Raw genomic sequence first — 21,897 nt, forward strand, 5'->3', positions numbered from 1 at the left:
GACTGTCTGGAAGGTCTGTTACCTGCTTCAGTAGCTGACTAGAGAGGCCTGATGCTTTTTTACAAAGAAAAAAAAGAAAGAGATCCAAGACAAGCCAACTTGATTTTATGGTATGGGGAAGTTCAATGCTGAGGCTCCAAAGCCTCACAAAAGCTTTGCTACAAAAGCCAAAGTTATGGTGTGATTCATTGTAGAAACTTGCAGTTACTTATTGCAAGACTTAAATTGTTCTTTAATTACATCTGCCAGACAAAAGATTTTTCTTAAAACTGCATCAAATAGGAAAGGAGAAAGTGAATGAAAGCGATAATGGTGCAGGTAGCAAAAATCACCTCTGAGCTTCCTGTAGAGTTTTTAGAATTTTATTTTCAGTGGACTGAAGTGTAGGAGACGAAAATGGAATATGCTTTGTGCCTCATCCCAGGCTTGCTTGTTCAGCTTTTGCTCATTTTTCTTGCATCATTTGAAATTTCAGCCTGTTCTGGTTCCCTCTAGATAAGGAGCTGGATTTGGCTTGAGCCAAACACTGATGTTCATGTGGGAGGATGAAGTTTTGTTAAGGTGGGCTAAAACCCCAGCTTCACTTTACCTGTTCCCATGCCATCTCACCTCTGCCTGACACCAGGTCGGATCTTGTGTAATGATTTTGCCCTCATTTTGAAGCTAAAAGGGTAATTCAGAGGAGCAATGGGAGGATGTAAATGGAGAGGTCTCTGTGAATTTGTGTTTGCACATTTTGAGGGGAGCATGGAGAAACCAGTCAGTATTTGGGAGCAGAGTCTGAGCTTTAGGGAGCTTGAATCTGCTCAGAACCTTCCTAACCCTATGAGGAGCTATTTTCAGAGTTTGTCCACCATTGTTTGTGATCTGAAATGACTTCAGCAGCATACAAGCCTGATGAAAAGGCCCTTTGATCTGGCTAAATAAATAATAAAGAGGCCAGGAAAAGGGGAAGTAAAGGGTTTAGGGGGGGTAATGATTGTAGAAGCTCGTTGCAAATGTTTTTGCAAATTCAAACGCCTCAAACCTCTGTGCACACGGGACAGGGAAACAGCTCCTCGCTGGTTCTGCTGCATCAGAAATACTCCTTATATTATATGCAGTGAGATGTAGCCTGCTTGCTGTTCAAGGGAGAGGTATTTGAAAACACGCCAACAGTCAGCTCCTCTAGACAGGGTGATTTTTGTCTGTATTGGATGGATCCTGGCTGCTTTGAAAGAACATGGTGGGGGGAAGGAGGGGGAGGAGAAAGGTTCAGCTGGCAAGGTTTCCAGTAGGGGAAGCAACTGAAATTTGTCTTCAAAGCATTGGGAATCTAATGAGGTTACTTTTTAACCTAAATAGCTGCATAGAGGAGAGGTTTCCTTTGCAGGCAAATGCTGGAGCAGTAGAACAATTGCAAGACTAATCCATAAATTACAGAGCAGCGTAGCAAAGGAAGGGAGCGAGTCCTCTATTCCCCTCCCTCTCCCACATGCTGTAAGAGAAACTGTCATTTAGACAAGAAACCTTCTGTGTTGCTAAAGGTGCAGCTGGGTGATGGTGTGGGGATTTTAAAGGCAAACAGCTCCAGGGAGAGCTTTTGCCTCGCATCGGGAGCGTCCTTGCAGTCTCCAGCTTTCCTGCACGTCGGCTCGGCCTTTATCGGGATTCATTTGGATTGGTAAATTGTGTGCATTTTTTGAATTGTGCGTCAAGGAAACAAAGCCCCTTCTCTCTGCTCCCGAAGCCACACCCTTTTCTGCGGGTTTTTCCCCTCATTGTTCGGGGGAATTTGAGGGTGACCTAATGATGCGGTTAAATAAAACTCGTTGAGCAAGATAAACATTGGGGAATTCACAGCATTCTCATGCTTCACCCTCCCCAGTCTGGGAAAGGAATGGGCTGTGTGGTAAGTTTAAACCAGTCTGCAAACAGTTTGCCTCACCTGCTCCTGGGCGGTGTAAGTTTGGGAACAGTGTATGTTGGTAATGATGTTGGTTTAATGTAAATACCGGGCATGCCGGAGGCATCTCTGCTGTTATTTGGAAATTATAAAGAAAGTTTAGAAGAGCGCTGGTCACATGTGAAGCTCCAGAGTTGGGTTCTCTCCCTGATACTTCAACTGCACTTTAGCATTGGTTGTGAAAACAACTCTCCAGTCTAAGAGCAGAGCACGGGTGCTCTGTGTCCTGGGGCTGCAAGGGCTCCTGTGGCAGCACAGCGAGGGCTGGGGCAGGTTTGGATGCAGAGGAGGCTCCTGCCTGATGCATTTTTAGATGCAGAGGAAACCCCTGTCTGATGCATTTTTGGGTGCAGAGGAAGCTCCTGCCTGATGCAGGTTTGGGTGCAGAGGAGGCTCCTGCCTGATGCAGGTTTGGATGCAGATGAAACCCCTGTCTGTTGCATTTTTAGGTGCAGGGGAAGCTCCTGTCTGTTGCATTTTTAGGTGCAGAGGAAGCTCCTGTCTGTTGCATTTTTGGGTGCAGAGGAAGCTCCTTGTCTCTCTGATTCAAGCGCCATCCTCTGTGTGAAGCCCAAGTGACTGAGCTCCTGCTGTGGTGATTAATCCCATCGACTTCACAGAAAGTTTTTGAGAGGGAGGTCTGCAGAATTTGTCCCATAATTAGTAAATCACTCTGTGCACTGCGTTCCCCTCAGCAGCATCAAAGTGGGGGCTAATCAGGTGTGACTGGGCAGCAGAACAAAAATTCCTGGGTTTGATTTCGGCTGTGTAATGGAGTGGAGCCTGCTCCCTCCCGCGGGCAGCATTTCCTGGTTTGTGCGGGAGCGGAACTGGAGCTTCTTGAACATGAAACAGGCAGGAGAAGCTGGGAAGGCATTAGAAAAAACCTTAACGAGCCAGAGACCTTTCCTGGTCCCTTTCCTGGTCCCTTTCCTGGTCCCTTTCCTGGTCCCTTTCCTGGTCCCTTTCCTGGTCCCTGCTGCCGTCCCCACTGTGCTGCTCTGGCACAAGCCTTGTGTGTGACCTCTGTCCTGGCAGCTGAGCGCCCATGGCTGCAGAGCTGCCCTCGCTCCCTGCCTCTGCCTTCCTGCCCCAAAAGCTGAGCTGACCCTGGTGCTTGCAGAGCCATAAATCCACGTTTGTACTTGGCCTGTGTGGAGTATTCCTCTGGTCCATGCCACACAGCAAAAATTCCTGCATGCTGCACAGAGAAGTGGCCCTTAAAGTTAGCTTTCAAACCCAAACACTTGTGGGGGTAATTGCTCTGAATTTTGTTTTCCTCCTGCATTTGGTTTATTCAGGTCTCTGTGACACTGAGGCAAATGGAAGGAGATTGTGTAATTTTGTTGTATATGTGTTTTGAGAGTCTGCATTTTTTCTGAAGTGGTTGGTTCAGATAAAATTGTGATTACTATTGCAGGGTTACCTGAGGACTCATTCTCTCATGGAGGGAATTTTCTGCTACCATTTTATCAGCAATACTGTTAAGTGACACAAATAGTCATTTTTACCTTTACATTTTGCAGTATAGCATAAAAATCTTGAAAAATCCAAATTGTGTTCATTTACCTTTCCGACTCTCAACCCAAAATTGCTTTACCAGAGAAATAAATTCTTCTTTTCTCTTGCTAATATAAAGAAATCCTAGAGCCAGGTATTTTTTACCCACAAAATGTATGTAAGTATTTTAGAAGACAAAATTGTAGGTAGTGGGAATGCCAAAAAGTTATTTGAATGTGTATGCAAAAGTTTGTATGCAAGATCTTAAAAAGTCTGGTGTGACTGTGAGGTTCCTAGGATTTTTAAATATAGTTTTTTAAAAGATGATATTTTTAAAATATCATTTTTAGGATGTATTAACCCAGCTGTGCTGTCTCGTTCTGCTGGGAATATAAATGCATTTGTGACATTTTGGAAGCCCTAATGGTGTTGGTAATGCCACAGAACTAGAGGCTCCAAGCTCTCATGTTCTAGCTTGAGCCCACAAGATTGGTATAATTTCAAGATTGAGAGGCTTTGGATGTGAGTGCCAAGATACTGGAATTCTTGGAAATGTATCCTGTTTAGAAATACTCAGCCATGATTTCCTAGAGTTGTTCTTTACAATAGGTTTAAAAAAAAAAAGGATCATTACAAGGCATGTCACTTCCACTGGCCCTTCAGAATTAAAGTGCTGCTGTTGTGTTTCTTTGGCCATCATTTTGTTCATCTCATTGGTGCTTAGGATGGCAGGGTTCTGCCACTGGGTCTCTGTTGATAGAATAACAAGATGGTTTTAGTCAAATAGCTCACATTGTTAACATTGGCATCTAAATTATCCTCATGAGGCTTTTAAGATTAAACTCGCTGACACCAGTCTCCCTGAGTAACTGCTCCAGGTTGTTTTCAGGCTGGAAAAGAGTGTTTTGTAGCTTGAAAATTGGTTTTTTGCACCCATGAGGCAGACTGGCAATGCATTTCTTTTTGATCTAACTCTGTAGGTCATCACAGATGAAATGTCACAGCAAGGTTATTCCCTAATTGATTACAACATCAAAGCAGAGCTGTGGTGATAGGTAAAGAATAAACTCAAGGAGATGAGTGTTTTGTGAGGATGCAAAGTTTTAACTCTGCACACAACTGTGTGAGCTAAGAAAGCAGCTGGAAACCACCTGAGAAACCAGGTGACCTTGAGCATGGCCTGTGATGGTTTTGCCTCATTCTTCATTATGAGAACTGGCAAATTAAGTTAATGAAATCAGTGCAACAATAAGTAGAGCTGCCCCCCTGGGAGGAGAAGAACCACGTTGCTGCTACTAAACGGAACATTCCTGAGGAAATTAATTGCACATCACTCTTCTGCATGACCCCTGAAATCCTCGTGCTGCAAATGATAATTTCTGGGGAAATACAGCTCCTGAAATGATGCTGTTGGCAGGAACCACAGTCACCTGAATGTGAGAAGGAGAGAAGCAGTAGCTAGAGCAATGATTCTTTGTTTTTTCTTAGTTAACAAAGGCTAGATTTGTTTCCCCATTAAGGAATTTGAGCGGGAGCTTGGAGGTTTCTCTGCAGGGAAGCAGAGCAATGAGACATGAAGGGCATGATGCTGAAATAGTGAACTCTGTGCTGGGCTGAGAGCTGAACTCCCCTGCGCTGCTGCCAGATGTGAGTAATGCCCAGATGTGAGTGGTGGGTACCAGGAGTGATTCCTTCTTTCTTGGAGAGCAGGAAGGATGGTGCTGAGTGTTTGCACTTGGGCTCAGAGGCATTTTATGTAACCCTTTAACTCCCAGCTCAGCTTCCTTCTCACTGCTGTGAGTTCCTCCAAGGCTCCTTGTGCTGTGGGAATGCTGTGAGCTGCCTTGTCCATCCTCTGCAGGGCAGGAGTCCCTCCTGGGAGCACAGGCAGCCAGGGGGGTGTTCTGTAGCAGCTCTGGCCAGGTGGAACAAGTGTGTGCTTTTCCAGCTGCAGGCTGAAGTGCATCCCAGAGGGTGGGAATTTTGTCAGAGCAGCAGGAGTGTTTCAGAGCACGAGGAGCTGCCAGGCTGGGTCTGCTCTGGCCTGAGCTCCACGCTCATGAAGAGACTGGCTGCAGCATGGAGAGGGAGGGACTTCAACTGTTAGAATAAAGAACATTCAGAGAAGTTAAAGGTTGAATGTTTTTGGAGGAGAAAGCAAATCCTGCCTCCTGAGGTCATCCAAGCATGATAAATCCACACAGTCTTCTCAGGGAGATTTCTTAGTTGGCTAATGCAGCAGGAGTTGAGCTGGGGATCTCCAGAGTCTGGGAAATGTGAGAGCGTGTAGCTTGAATTCAGTTCTGTGGTGGGCTCAGGCATGTTATTGATTGTTAGATGTGTCTCTGATAGCCTGCAGAGATTATTGTCAGGAGCAGTAAACACACCTACTGCATAGGACAGGGCAGGTTGGAATGAAATGCTGCTTCTGATTCTTAGGTTGGTTTTCATATCCTTTATTTGTTGCGTTTAACCAGGCTGCAGTTTATTGATTGATATTTCAGAAAGCTCAGATCAGTGGTGCTGGAATACTAGCATCAAGCTTACACAATGCTTTTAACTATCCTGGCTTGCAGAAGAAAATTAATTGTTTTCTCAATGACAGGTGGCACATTTAAGGCCAGAACAAAAGAGCCTGTTCGTAGCAGTCCTTAGTTGAGCAGTTTTATTCACAAAGTGTGGAGAAAAGTTAGGAAAATAATTTTGGCCAGTAGTTGTTGATGCACTTTCTCGTAGTGCTTCTGTAAAAAAAATAGTCTCAAGAGGAAACACCTTTGTGGCCTTAGAATAAATTTTCTGCTAAAGATTTGATTTTGAAATGCTTTTTAAAAGCAGACTTCTAAAATGGAAGAAAGCCTCACTTGAGTTTTTTGTATGGGAAAACCTCTGCACAGGAGCTACACCCCTTGTCCCTGGGTTTGTGCACCTTCCTCTGCATGACTGTGATGGAGCCTGTGCTCTCTGTTTTCCAGGCAGAACCCAGATGTGCAGCTGCAGTTACAACAGAGACCACCTCACCACCACAGCCCAACTTCTTCCTTGACATCCCTGGGATCTTTGACTTTGCTCCAGTCTCCACCGCCCTCTAGGCTGTCCCCTTCCCAGCACCAGCAACCTCTGACTCCCAGCCAGGCAGATCCTGGCATTCTGCCACGGACCCAGCAGCCTTTCTTGTCCAACCCAGTCCATCAGGGAGATCTGTACCGACTATGCCAGCCCTTCCTGGGCCCACAGCAGCAGCAGGGCGACTCCTACTCCATGATGCCCCGGGCCCAGCAGATCCCTTCCCCCTACCAGCAGATGCAAGTGGATCCATTTGCCATCGTGTCCAGGGCCCAGCAAATGGTGGAAATCTTGTCGGAGGAGAACCGGTCCCTCCGGCAGGAGCTGGATGGGTGCTATGAGAAAGTGGCCCGGCTGCAGAAGGTGGGTGGTTGTGGAATTCAGGCATTCTCCTGTCTCTGGTCTAGCCCCTAATTGAATCATTTGACCTGAAAGTGTTGGATTCCTTTGCTGAAGGGATTGATGATGTACTTTAGAGTCTTTCGTATGCAGATTGATTAGTCTGTGTCCTGTGCCTTTGGGCATTAGCTTAACTTTGGCAGAAGATGGAATCAAAGCCTTCAATTTTCTGCTAACAGTTCATTGACCATGCTCAGAAGCACATCCTCCTCAGCTGCTGGAGAGGCTGACTGCTTGGCTTGCATGGCTGAGTTAAGGCTTGTCCAGGATAGCAGCAAGTTTCATTTTCCCAAAAAGACTTCAGAGATGCAGGAAGGGCCTGCTTGGGGTGGCATAAGGCCACAGCCGGTCAAGGAGGAGCAGGGGACATTGCTACAAAACTGGTTGGCACCACAGTGTACAGGGCAAGTAGTGCTGCTATGGCTACACTAAAGACATTTGGACTGCAGGACTGGGAATAACACTCCTTTTGTCCTTCTCTCAACACCACACAATTTCCATGAAAACTTAATGTCTTGATTTGGACCCAGCTATTTGCCACCTTTGGCTTTATGGAACAATCAGAATAAATGATGCTAAGACGTTTAAAAGGAAATACCCCAGTGAGACCCATCATTAATGTGCATGTGTGGAGGTATTTTCATGCTGCCTCATGGAAATAGCTTCTTGATGACCAGTGGTTTAAAGCTGGGCAGCAGGTCAGCTTTGCTTTTGCCTTGCAGCTGTGGAAAGGTTGATGCTGCTTAGCAATTTAGGACTTTGTGGGCCTTGCTGTGCTTTTTGCACTGAGCAGTGTTTGGGGCCAGAGAAATGTGTGGCTGCTTGTCTTTGAGTTCAAGTGACCAGTGTGGCTTTCCACACCCATTATTTCCCATGTTACCTCTTACCAGGGATATGTGTTTGTTTGGTTGTATTTTTTTGGAATTTTTCTGGCCAGGAAATACTTGAGAGGATTTTTTGACAGCTTCCTGATAATGACAGAAAGATACAAATGCACTTCCCTCCACCTCCCTGTTGATCACTTGCTATAGACAGTGCTGATGGGGTTTGGTGTGGTGTGGATCCACACTTCCATAGCAAATTATGCCCAGCAAGGAGAGTTAGGAGAGAACCTCCTGTTCTGGATGATCAGAGAAGCTTTACACTGAAGGATAAAGCATATCCTAAAAGGAAGGATAAAGCATATTTTATTGCAAAATTATTCAGCCACTGGTATTCTTTCCATAGAGGGATGCATCATGGACCTGAGACTTTCTTTTACTTAATGTATAAGTGTAGGTTTCCCTCAATAAAGAACACTTGAGACAAAGTAATCTCCTGTCTGAGACAATGAAATTTGTTAGTGAAAAATAGTAAGTGCTTGTTTTCACTTCCACTGCAGCTGGAAACAGAAATTCAGCAAGTTTCAGAGGCCTACAAAAACCTGGAGAAATCATCCTCTAAGCGGGATGCCCTGGAAAAAGCCATGAGAAACAAACTGGAAGGAGAAATTCGTAGGCTTCATGATTTCAACAGGGATCTAAGAGGTAAATGAAGTAAAACTTCTGTTCTTCAGTGCTGGGGATTTTTATTGTTACGCTTACTTGCAGAGTTTTGCTGCAGAATTCGGTGTCTGACACGACTGGAATATGACAGGATACTCAGGTGCATTCAGTAGTCAGAGATTTTAAGCACTTGCTGGAGGAATGGAAAAGACAGGTTTAGGGGAGGGCTGTAGTCTTTCATTTCCAGCCTGTTTCTCATTGACAAGAAACATGTGATAAGCCAAATACCATAAACCAGATGCAAGCCTGGAATTCTCTCATGTCTTATATCCTAGAGACAATTTGTACAATTTGTTCAGTTTACATGAATGGAAAGAGGTTTTGCTGACTGCCTAATCCCACACCAGGCACGTTCACTTTATTTCCTGTCCAGTGACCCTTTTTGCACTGACATACAAACTGCAGAGTGTCTGTTCTTCCTGAAGGTCTTGTCATTCCTTATCAATGTAGGCATCTGGTTTTTTGGATCTCCCTTCCTTTTGCAGAGTGAGATGTTATTGATGTCTGGTTCTTGCTAAGAGGCTGAGGCAGCCCCACGGCTGGCAGCAGAGTGGTGTTGAGTGGTATTTGACCTCACTGGGGGGAAAAGTTTAAGCATTAGTTTGAAAGGTGGAAATCATCTGCAATTTGAGATTTTTGAAGGTGCACAAACAGTTGTTTAAACTGGAAGTTTAATTTTTTTAAGGAAGCCTTCTGATTGTCCTGCATGCTCTCACTGCCTCATGTCTTTTACTAAGACTCCCAGAAATTGTTTTGCATCCAGGGAGTAAAGCCATACATTTCCCAGTACTGTACACAAAGGCCTGCATTAAATAATCTTATTCATAATAAAATACAGCATAAACATTTCATTCTAATTTTCACAGACTGACAGAGTTTTCTAGCAGCTTGGAGCAGCAGAGCCGTTAAGCTGTTTTTAGGGTTTTACACTATTCCCTCAAGTCAGGTAATTGGACAACAGTAATTTAATCTCCTGTTAAGATTTAGTGGAGAGTTATAAGAGATCTTTTAATTGCATGGTGGGATTTATTTGTGTGGAAAAAATAAAGGTATAAATTGAAAAAATAAACTTCTGTGTTATAAATGTTTAAAATAATTTCTTTGGAACTTTAACCTGTTTTGTCTCATTGAGTGTACTTCCTTAAGGACATAATTAAAAACATTTCAAAAGTGAGAGCCAGCTTATGATATGCTGTAGAATTAGCAGATCCATTCCCCCAACGTGAGGAATGCCCTGAGAAAATGTAACTTAATGCTTGAAAGTTGTTAATTATTTCTTTTGCTTTTACTGAATTTTTTTGCAGAACGCATGGAGACAGCCAACAAGCAGCTGGCAGAGAAGGAGTTTGAGGGGTCTGAAGACAACCGGAAAACCATCTCCCAGCTCTTTGCACAAAGTGAGTTTCACAGCCATTGTGGGTCAGTGGAAAGCTCCAGTCACCTGGGAGGGAGGACAGTGCAGCAGGTTAATGATCAGCACAGAAACCAGGGCAGTGGCAGCCCAAAGCTGGCAGTGCAGAAAGGAGGAGGGATCCAAGAATTCCTTTTCTTTCAGTATCTAAAGTCCATCTGATGGGATTTATTAGAGATACTGGAGCATAGGTAATTTTCAGTTAAACCATAAAATTAGTGTTTACCCCATAATTTACATATTTTATCCATCTGTTTTATTCCTTGAAAGCTTTGAAATGAATTCTTCCCCAGGCCTACAGGAGTCCTGGCATGAGTTAAGGCCAGTAGGAGAGGAGCCTGGTAGGTCTCCTATCTCGTTCCTCTTTAATTTGCCACTGCCCTATCCTGTTCAGTAAAAATAAAGGGGATGAACACTCCTGCAGTCTGCTGGGCTGGGTGAGGGTCAGGAATTCTGTCCACAGCAGTGGATTTATCACAAGGCAAACCAAAATGACGGGTGTGAAATGCTGCTTTTCCTTTGTTCTGAAATGTCTTGAGGCCGACGGCGTCGGGCCAACTTTTCTCTCATCCCACTTTGTGCTCCACCCTTCTGACAATGCTCACTTTTCTCCAATTGTTATATAAAAAGGTAGTGCAATAAAATTGCAAAACAGTGTTTTTCTGTGGTGTAATAGACACTGCAGCTACCCTGTAACCAGATTCTGGTGTCCCTCTCTTGTGTCATCTTTAGCTTATTCCTTGTGGTTTGCCTTGCAAGCAAATGGCTGTCAGGGAGTGAATTCCAAACTCCTGGTGGTACTGGGGAAGTGTGGGAGTTTAGTCTCTCCTTCTGCTGGTGGACACTGAGCTTCACAGGAGCACACAGAAATTGGGGAGGTCAAAGCTGTGGGGATGAAGGTGGAAGCCACAGTCCTGCATTTAATCAGTCCCAGCATTTCTAGGGGTGCCGCAGGACTTGTCAAGTGAAGCAGTTCTTATTTGGAGAAAAGTGTGCAACAAAACCTCCAAAAGCCTCTCTGCAAAGCATTTCCAGATTAACAAACAGCCTGGTAGCACTGACTGATACCTGCTGGCATAATGCCACACTGTCTCAATGCAGCTCAGTCTCTGCAGTACAGTGTAATGTGCTCACACTGGCAGCAACTCATTCCTGGGTGGAGGAGAATGCTGGGAAAGATGGGCAAAAAAAACCATCATGTGATGACATTTGTCCTTATGTCCTGGGCTGGCTCTGGGTTTGCTCTGCAGAGCTCTGGGTGCTGTTGGTGGACAGGTTTGTTTTGCAACCTGTGTGTGGGCTGTGTTGATTCCCTGGCAGAAGGGAATCTTTAGCTACTCTGTGTTGCTAAAGCTTTGCTCCTGGCTCTTTGCTGGCAGAAGAAAGGGAGTAATTGTGGTCCTGTAAATATAGTTATGCACATGCTTGCACAAATGGGCCTGTGTACTCCATATGCAGTCTGTCCTAACACCCAGCACCTCGTTCCTGTTTTTCAAGCCTTCCACTCCTTGTCCTCATTCCTTTGTCGTGGGATATTGGTTTCTGGAATGCAGTTTCTCTGGTGTCATCAGTGCTGGGTGTAGATCACTCCAGGGAGTATTCTGTGGTTGTGTATGCAGCAAGTGGGTTAATGTTATCTTTGGAGCTGGTTGGCTTGAGCTGGGAATGGCAACATACACAGAGGACATCAGCTCTGTGTTGTGGCTTTGCCTTACACCCTTTGTGATAATTTCTCCAGTCTCCAATTATTTTTATCCTATCTATTTTTTTATGAATGCAGTGCCCTGTTCCTGAAACACTCGGCATTGCTGTGCCAGCTCTTCCTGGAGAGCAGCAGAAAAGGATGAGCTGCTGTGTTAGGGGTGGCAGGTCTGCTCTGAGAAGGGACAGAACAGATGTATGTGCCTCACTTCAGGCCCAGGGGATCATTTTTACAGGCAGTAGAGGAAGACTGAGGAGTTCTTACTGCTGATTTGTTTTCTGACTCCTCTGAAGGTATTGCTGGTGATTCCTCTGAGAAAGAGCAGAACCCCCTTCCAGTTTGGGGAGCCAGTGTGGAAAAAAGGAACACAAGTTTTTCAGGAACACCAGTCTGCTATCTCTCTCCCCAGCCCAAGATATTAAAATTACTCAGTTTGTTTACCACTCTGAAAGCTCAGAGGTGAAGAGGTGCCAAGTTTCACTAACCATCTGCATAATCACAGCAAATTACCTGAGTAACTGTACTGAGTGATGCACCTTCTGTTCCTTCTCACTATCTTTGTGGCACATTGTTGCTTGAAGGTACCATACTTGTTTTTCAGGATTACAGGTCCTTCTCTTCCTTGAAAGCCATGTCCTTTTCTTTTCCCTCTTAGCACTAGCTTTGCATTCTCTTTCTTGTGAGAAGTCCCAGTGCAATCTTCCCTTCACCTCTGGAGTGAAAACTGGGCAGAGACGAGTGCTGTGCATTGATAACTATCACTTTTTTATCTGTAGACAAGGAAACACAGAGGGAAAAAGAGAAACTGGAAATAGAGCTGGCTGCTGCCCGCTCCACCAACGAGGACCAGCGGAGACACATCGAGATCCGAGACCAGGCCTTGAACAACGCTCAGGCCAAGGTGGTGAAACTGGAGGAGGAGGTAAGAATGCTGAGAAAGAGGAGTCAGGGTAGTTTGCGTTCCAGCAAAAGTGGCTGTGGGAATGAGTTTGTCTTGTGGAAGTTATAAGGAAATCTGCTTTCTTCAAAGCTGTTTCTATCGGCTTAGCTTTGTGTTGACTAGCTAAACAGATAAGCCACAAATCTCTATTTTCTTGGAAATGCTTTTGTCTTAGCAGCCATATTTTGTTTTCTTTTTGTTTCAACTTGTAAAAGTGGGCTGGAAGTGGAATCTCAGCCCTGGAAACCTGCTGAACTTGGCAGAAATTCAGATCTGGATGGACTTTCAAGTAATATCAGATGAATGTGGCTTGTCCCTTTGCCAGGTGTGGGGACAGTGCAGATATGGTATGTGCCCAGCATTTGTAATGAGCTGGGCATGACCTTAGTTGTTTTCTCTCCCTTTCCTCCCAAGAGGGGATAATGCATTTGAGCTGCTTAGCTGGAGAGCTTTCACAGCAGTTTCTTTGTAGCCTTGTCCCTGCCACTCATGGCTCTCACCTTTGTCCCTTCTGCGTCACGGTGTCCGTCCTTTCCTCCTGCCTTCTGCTCTCCTTGCAAAGGCCCCATTTCCCACTCCAGCCTCTACTTCCTTTACTCCTACTCTTCCTCCATGGAGAGTCTCAGGAGGAAATCTCCTGACCGAGCACACTTCCTCACTGCAGATTTGTTCTCCAAGCCTGCCATTTCCCTGGCTACCAGCACTCAGCGTCACCCTCAGCTGGGCACTGTGCCTATGTCCACCCGAATTTTGCTGCTTTCAGAGACATTCCTCAAACCCTCCCCTTGTCTGCTTTTAGTTCTCTCTCCCTTCAGGATCCCATTGTGCCAACACAGGAGGAATATCAAATACTAAGTGAATATCCTTCTCTCCCAGGTACAGGTGTAGCTCATTTCTGAGTTTTAGCCTGCTCTTCTCTGAGCTCTGGATTTGCCTCAATAGCCCCTGCCCTGGTGTCCTTAATTTTTGCCCTTCCTTTAATCTCTTCATGGAAGCCTTCCCTCAGTCCCTCTGGATCTCCCCTGGACCTGCTCTGCTCATTCAGGATGTTCTTGTGGGTTTACTGCTGTCATAACTCTTTTAGCCTGGCGTGGCTGACTTGCCCTTACTCAGGGGAGAGGGATCATTAGGTGATAGGGTAATCTACATCTGACATGGCTCTCTTTGGCTCTCAAACTATTCTCTCGTTGATTCTGCAATGTATTGGAGCTCTTTGGCTTTCATTCAAATTTCAGCACCTTATTTAAAAGTCTGATGGCTCAGTAACTCCAAGTACATGGGACATCCTTGTGGTTTCCCTGGAAAATGCTTGGAGTCAATGTGGATGAGGTGCTCTGATCAGCTGGGCCAGCACACAGCACTTGGCTGGCTTGAACCTCTGTGTAGGCACTCTTTTTGTCTCCCTCACAGTAAGGTTGAAGCCTTGAGGGGTAATAATAACTGTATGTTTTATTTTCAAAAGACTAAAGACTGGTCTTGTTTCACTAGAAGAATTGGGTTCAGTGCTGTGGCAAAGTATTTTTGCCTAGGTAGCATAGTGAAATAGGAAGTCACTCTGGGCTGAATTGCATGGTAGCTTAAAAAGCACACATAGGCTGATCCAGAGTGAAATGATCTGCATGAGGGCTTGGTCACATGCATCCAACCTTTGCTCGAATCCCAGGGTGTGCAGGAAGTGCCACCCTTCCTGCTGTAGATAAATATGGAAGCTTCTCAGTGAGGGAGCAGGAATTAACTCTGCTTTTTCCTAGAGGTGAGAGAGAATAAGGGGAAACAAATGGTAAAGAGTCACTTCTGCAGGTTTCCCAAATCACTTTTAAATGAAATACTTAGGATTATAACACATTTGTTGCCTCATTAGTGTTGAACTGTGGAAAGTTCTCCAATCCCCAGGCTGTTTGGTTACTCTGAAAAGCAGCCAAGGAGCTGCTCAGAGCTCAGGGCACCTTTAGAAGGGGCTGGGAACACCATTCTGAGTTAGTGGCATTCAGTGGCCAAGAGATATGAACAATTAGTGGATTATTTCTTTATTCTGGCCGGGTTAATCTGAGTGACTGGTCCCTGTAAGTGTCAGGAATTTCCAAACTGGTCCTGCAGCAGAGGGTGGAGTTTCTTAGGCTCAGGTTTGGCACCTGCTCTGGCTCAGGGCCTGAGGGGGGGATGCATATTTCAGTTGTAGCCTCCTATAATGTAAGTTTTCACCTTTTCTTTTTACCCTTTCCATTTTGACTTCCTATTAAGCAGAATAACCTTGCCTTGTGTGCACTAGATCCTTTATAAAAAGAACATTTCCATTCTAGGGAGGGCTATAAGCCATATATGACTGTAGCTGAATTTAAATGTTGCATTGGAATTGGAGCTTTAGATTATTTTCAAAACCCTTGGCTTGAATTGCCAGTCTGGACAAAATCTGTAAAATGTAGACACTTGTCTACACCTGTGGAGCTTTGAGGGTTTTTATATATACTGGATTTTAGCATCCAAGTTAGAGTGAAAGGAGAGATAATGGGATGCTAAATGTGATGGAGAAAGGAGTGATCTTGGAGATACTGAAGTACAGTGTGAAGCAGTTGGATGCAAAAGTAGACATTCACAGAATGCTTCTCCTGTTAGCAGGGGTGAATTTGGCTCTTCAAATTTAGAACAAGCTGCCATTAAAGTTTTTGATAGTGTGGGGTTTATTTCTGCAAAGTGCAAAATAGGGTGAGTGATCATAAATATTTAAAGCAAACTTAAATGTGTCTATGAACAGAATTGCTAAGTATGTATATGTTTTATATATAATATTTAAACTTTACTACTTCTCTACTCTCCATAAAGATACACAGTTATTAACCCATAACCCCTATTTTCACTTCTCTATTTTTGTTCTTCCCTTTAGTAAATGTTCCACAGTTTTGCATAAATCAGCAGCTTACTAAAATTGTTTCTAGTCAAGTATTGGTCTGTGGTTTCTAAAATGAAAACTTCAGATTATTTTCATTACATGTAATACATTTGACATAAATTGAACATATTTGAGGTAAAATGTATTTTGGCTTAAAAATGTATATCACAGTCAGAAAGAGTTAGTGATAATATTTGGAGCTAAAGCAATGAAAAAATCTCATTTTGGAGCATTTGTGAGGGTCTCAAGTGGGATGGCAGCAGGGTTGTGGCTGCTCACACAGGATTTAACCCCATCTGCTCACATACACCTTGACAGCCTGGAGCAGATGGAGCAGCTGAGCTGGGCTTTGCTTTGGGCCAGGGCCAGAACTGCTGGCTTTGCAGAAAGGACCATCCTGACCCACCTGACTCTGAGTAAATGCTGACTTGCTGCCAGTCCTTACCAGACTTGGAATGTTGCAGGAGGGAGTTTGGTGCCAAATACTTTATCTAACCACAACTGCTGAGTGTGGAGGCTACAAGTGCTACTGGTTTTACTTTTTTTTTTCCCCTCAAACTTGGTCATTTCTGCTTACCCTGTTTAATTTATACCATGGAAGACCACACTTCAACTTAAGAAAAGTTTGTGGGTTTTTTATAGTAGTGTAACTTGTACTCCTTTGCTCCACTGCTTTACAAATGACTTTTTTACCAAGTTCCTCAACGAGACAGCTTTGAAGAATAATGACAACCACCAGGAAGATAAAAATATCTGCTCTTTGCCATTCTCACACACACACACACACCTTGCAGTGGGAAGAGGAGACAGACGACCTCTCTAATGGGTAGAAACTGGGGGATAAGGCAGGGAACAAGTTTGAATGAAATATCTTTTCTAAAATTGCTTTTGTTTAGAAGTTCTAAGATCCTTCAGCCATCACAATTCCACATGAAGCAGATACCAGCTGAGATAGTGTTCATTTCTCACTGTGCTGTTGTGCAGAGAAAAAAATGCTCTTTTCCTGATAACACTGAGGGTTCTGTCTGGGGGGAAATGCAAAAATACATTTCCCAATGACATCTGTTGTACTTTTTATGCTGTGCCTGAGATGCTTTCAGAACAGAGCTCTGGCTTGCAGGGAGGAGACCCAAAGAGAGCTGGCTGCTTGATGCCTGCTCTGGTTTTTTCCAGTCATTTCCCTGGGTCTATAAAAAGATATTCCTGGTCTCCACAGCTTTGTTTCACATAGACTCTGAGAGCTACCTAATACTCCTTTCAGGAAAGAGTTGCTTCTAAAAGGGACAATTTTTGGATGGCTTGTCACTCCTGGATGGATTTGGTGCCGAGGAGAGAAACCTCCCTGTTTTCCCTGTAACTGGTTCTCTCTAATGAGCTGCATTCTTGTGACAGAACTGCCTTTTTATTGCCATGTCACTGTCTCACATGTTCTGCCTGTTAGTGATTTTCCAGTGGTGGCTTTGAGAGTTAGAACTTTATTTTAACACAAACAAACGGGGCGACGACATTGTGACATTGCCATGCCACAAGCCCTGTTCCCTAGCATGGGGATAGTGTTACCAAATTGTTTCAGCAGGAATTCTTGCTGAGGCCACTGGCGCCTTGTTGGGCCTGAATTCAAACAAACTGAGGGTTCAAAGGCATCCTAGAGGAATATATTCCAACTGCAAGAGGGTGAGGTGATGTAAACGTGCTTGCTGGCTTTTTTTTTTTTTTTTTTTAAACTACATTTCTGCCATAGCAGGCAAATTCTTGTGGGGAAACACATTTTCAGCTGCATCTGAAAGGATTCAGCTTTAGGATAAACCCAGAATGTTATGAAAACACCCTGAATATATTAAACAAAGGACTTTGAAGACATCAGAAATAGTGGGTGGGAGACAAGCAGATGCTGATGAGTGTTACCAATTTGCTGAAATAGGAGCTGTCCAAGATGAAGAGGGTAATGGCTGGGTTTCACAAAATGCCTGGGAGAGTTCTGAATCAGTGCAGGAAGTCTTCTCTTCTTCCCCAGAAAAAAAAAAAAAAAAAAAAATCTTTGCTGAGTAACGCATCTGGAAGCAATGAATCTCTTTCCTGAAAGAAGATCCTTCCTCCTCACCTGCTGTGTCCAGGGCTGTGTTTGTCCTGCACAGGCAGCTCCAGTTGGAGGATGTTACAGCCTCCTTTGTGCCTTGTGTCTTGACTGAAAATTCCTCATTCCTGCATGCCCCTGCTCCCTTTCCATGAACCTCTGTGCCCTCCTCAGAGCCTTCCTTCTGCAAGGACCTGGGATCCCTGAAAGGCATTGCATGGTTTGTCAAAGCCTAAATAAATTAGGAACAGGATTTGTTTGGTCTTTAGAATGTTCTTAATTCCCTTTCTGCTGGGCAGTTGTGGTAATAATCAAATATCCCCTGTTTCTGAGAGGAAAACTTGTCTTTGGCCATTGATTTTAAGCCATGCAAATACACATATCAAGGGAGAGGGGAAATTAAATGAAGCTGGAAATACTTGATCAGGCAGCCAGAGAGGCTTTCAGGGATATTCCCTGCATTGCTTTGCTCTTTGTGCCCTGGATTTCTGCAGAGCCCAGGCCAGTCATGGTCATCTTTATTTTTCTTTATTTTTCTTGTCCTGAGTCCTGTTGCAGAATTTACATAAACTTTGTAGTAAATGGCAGCTGGAGAGTGGCTGCTCCTGTTTACATTGGTTTAGTTAGAATTATAGCCTGACCTCTGATGCTTGGTTAGGACATTTTCCAAAGCAGTCAGGGATTGACCTGGAGATGATAAGGACATTATTAAAATTGTGCTGTAGGAAATGCTGGGAGTGGATACAGTCATCCTGCTGTGCTTCCAGACATGCACTGAGGTTATTTGAGATCTTACATCATAAATAGGTGTTAAAATAAAGATATTCTCATTAGCAAAATGCTCTGCATTTTCAGAGCACCCTTGGAGGCAAAGCAGTTACGATACATTAAATGAACATGAGCTTGCTTCTTAGTTAAATGCTGTGCCATCAAAAGGAAAATTACTATCTTGTCAAATTTATTTAAAATTACATCCCAAAGGGTGTGACTGCATCCTTGTAAAGCTTCAGGAATGAACTCTTATCTAGAGCACGTGTTCTCTGCAAGGCCTGATGCAGAGGAGAGAATTCCTGTGTCCTTTGATGCCATCCCTGCCCTGGTAGATGTTGCTGTGGCCCTTGGCACTGAGCAGCCAGTTTTGGTTCTTTGCTGAGAGAGGGAGGGTGGGGAATCCATGGCAAATGACCAAGAACAAGCCTCAGCTTGCTGCCTTTTTTCCTTCTTCCCATCTTAGTTATGTCTTCAGCACCTTGGCAATACTCAGGAAATTGTTTCCAATTCCTGTCTTAGGAAAACAAGATCATACTCTTGATTTCTGGTAATGAAATCCCTCTGTGCTTGGAAGAATCATTCCTGATCCTCTTTACAATGAGAGTTAGATCTGGTCAGAGAAGTGAAAACCAAAACTGTATAAATTTAGATTTCCCTTCTACCACTTCTGGAGAATCCTGGTTCACAGAAAAGTAAATTCTTCTCACAAATACTTGTAGTAGCAGAGTGCCAGAATATGCAGTGACTTTACTGAGGGCAGCAAGTGCATGAAATGAGATTATCTTATAGAGAAAGGATAATTCTGACAAAAGACATTAGGAAAGTTGAGTTGTCTGGAGCACATCCCATGCCTTTAAAGCTTACTGAACACCTGGGTTCCAAAACACTGAAAATTATTTGAAGAATTTGTGAATTAATTCCAGTTTTAAGCTGTTGAAAAGAATACACACACCAGCCTTAAATCTTCCAACATTCCTAATTCTTCCTGATGCTGGAAGATGAAATGCATCTTGTGAAGGGAGAGAAAAAATGTTGTCTTTCTGCAAAGCCACTGAACAAGCTGTGCCTGTGCGTTGGGGCTGGTGCCCGAGTCAGGCATGTGCAGGCAGTGCTGGGAGCTTGGGCAACAGCTTGTGTTGCAACTTTTCACCTGCAGGTTTGGCTGATGGGAGAACGTTCAAAGTGGATGTTTCAGTGGAATTTCTGTGTCCTAATTCTGCTTTTTGGCTGGGCTCTTGGTATTCTTTGAATGCAGGCCAGAGTGTTAATCCACACATATGCATACTCAGGTTTGTTAATTGCGAAACTCTAAAATGTTGCTGGTTGCTGCTTTTGCAGGATTTTACCTGTGTGTTAAAAAACTGCTCAGGAATTTAAATGCTTTGTAGTAGGTAATGAGACTAAATGTCCACCACCTCATCCTTAACTTCTTTTATAAAGAAGAGAGAGGGAGGAGAGCTGGTTTTGAAGAGATTATTTTTCAGCTTGATGCACGGTATTTCACTGCTAGTGAGTTTATCAAGTTGTTTCTCACTCATGTCCAGGTCAAAACCCAGGATACTGAGTGCTCTCCATTTCTGGGTTCTGCTGCTGACCCTATGTTTATCACTTTTGGCTACTTTGAGCTGCTGTTAATCTAAGTTTAAAACTGATGCATTAATCCACATTTCAGTGAGGGCTGACAAACTTTAAATTGATGTTATCAAGTACTTTGATCCGGAATAAAAAGATTTATTAAGTATAACACATTTATTGATTTTCTGCAGAGCAGCAGTGGACTATTAAGTTACATTTAAATGTTCTCCTCCCTCCCATTCCAAACAAGCTTGAAATCTTGAGCAATCAAAGAATAAAAATACCTTTCTACTGTACATGCACTGGTGGGAAGTCCTTTGACTGGATTGCTCACTGTTTGTTGTAACTTTTATTATAAAATTCTTGTTTGGGGAAAATCCTCTAAGGCAGCAACATTCATGCTGTGAGATTAGATGCCTGCTGACTTTATGGAGAGAAGAAAAGGATACTGTGTCTGGGATTAATATTGTTTGGAGATTTTTCTGTCTCTGCTCTTTGCATTGCCTGAAGGAACAGGAGTGAGAAAAGGGAAAATTTTTTAAGAAACACATGATGAGACCTTTTTGAAGCAAAGGTGCGATGTAAGAACAGCTCGTGGTGTTCAGATCAAAGTATCCTCTGTCTGCTGAAACTGAGAGCAGATTCCTAGGGAGCACTGTCAGCATGGGGCCAGCCAGCACTGATACTTTCCCAGAACACTTTCCGCTTCCAAGAAGGACTTCCTGAGCCAAAAGTGGTGTCTTTTGTCTTTAATATCCCTCAGTGGACTTTTCTTCCATCAGGCTGTAGAGCAGCTCTTTGAACTCGCATAAGGGAGTCTGTGTTTTGCATTGTGGTGCTTGTCTAGAACTTTGGCTCTGACTGTTGGGAAAAGTTGCCTTCTTCCTGCTATTTTTGTATTTCAGGGTTTATGACAATCAGAGCTACAAAAGCAGTGCCCCAGATTTGCTGCACAGGGCCAGCTAATTGCACAATTGTTAGTCTTTTCCTAAACAGAAAATAATGCCCACAGGTGTGCAGTATTCCCTGTATTTGAATAGAACCGGGCTATGGGTATGTTTTATTTTTTTTTTTTAGGTCATATTTTAGTTCATTTTTATTCTGCATGAACTGTGGATTAACCTTGCTAAGACAGTTACTGGGGGGCTCAGTGTGGTACTTTTTCTTGCTTCTTGTGAGGCAGGGTGGCAGCTTGGTTTGCGGGATGAACAGTGGAGGAAGATGAAAGGGCAGTGGCAGGAACAGAGTAGGACCTCTCAGGCCAAGAAGAATGGCCAGACTGCTGGGATAAATCTGGATAAATCTGGCATGGGGAGAGCCTGGGCCATGGCTGGTGTGTGCTTTTATCCTATTATTTTATTTTGATTGGACTGCAGTAGGATGCTACAAATTTTGATTCAGTTTCTGCCTAATCTTGTAAAAATGCTGCCAGCAATTTTCAATATTGCACTGAGAGTGTTCCCAACTTGGGGATCAACTCTAAACACTGCTGCAGTTACCTTGGAAACGTGTATCAAGTCGCTCAAACACTGTGTCAGTCCCTGGTGCCCTTTCTAGTCCATTGCTGCTCTCAGACATTTGCCACAGATAATTTCTTCTGTTTCCCCATCGTTACCATGGGGTCACTGAGGACAAAAAGGGAAAAAACACCCAGCAGGAAAGCAGAGCTGGGACAGAGCTGTAACATCCTGAGTGGCCAGGCCAGAGCAGGAGGCCAGGGCCCACTGACAGCGTGGTATCTGGCATGAATCATGGTATGGTTTGGGCTGGAAGGCACCTTCAAGATCATCCAACTCCAACCCTCTGCCATAGGGACACCTTCCACTCTTCCAGGCTGCTCCAAGCCTTGTCCAGCCTGGCCTTGGACACTGCCAGGGATCCAGGGCATCCACAGCTTCTCTGGGCACCCTGTGCCAGGGCCTCCCCACTCTCAGAGGGGAGAATTCCTCACAACATGCCCTCTAAGCCATCCCTCTTGTCCTGTCTCTCTCCATCTTTCCTCTGGGCTCCATTCAGGTGCTGGTAGTCACCTGGACATCTTCCTCCTGGCTGGTGGCAAAGCCCGAAGTCCACTCTCATTCCCATT

General features: G+C 44.2%; 1 protein-coding gene across 2 annotated transcripts in view; it reads left to right on the top strand.

Moving 5' to 3' along the window:
* The window catches only part of AMOT (angiomotin), a 46,781-nt gene that overhangs the window by 16,648 nt on the left and 8,236 nt on the right, over window positions 1–21,897 (top strand). For both annotated transcript variants that reach the window (XM_041484637.1, XM_041484638.1), the window contains exons 4-7: window positions 6,418–6,871; window positions 8,289–8,433; window positions 9,756–9,848; window positions 12,341–12,486. In XM_041484637.1, coding sequence (XP_041340571.1) covers window positions 6,418–6,871; window positions 8,289–8,433; window positions 9,756–9,848; window positions 12,341–12,486 — 838 coding nt within the window. The remainder of the gene's footprint in view (window positions 1–6,417; window positions 6,872–8,288; window positions 8,434–9,755; window positions 9,849–12,340; window positions 12,487–21,897) is intronic.

Source organism: Pyrgilauda ruficollis, unplaced genomic scaffold (assembly GCF_017590135.1).
Source record: "Pyrgilauda ruficollis isolate IOZ18807 unplaced genomic scaffold, ASM1759013v1 scaffold67, whole genome shotgun sequence".
NCBI classification, from domain to species: domain Eukaryota; kingdom Metazoa; phylum Chordata; class Aves; order Passeriformes; family Passeridae; genus Pyrgilauda; species Pyrgilauda ruficollis.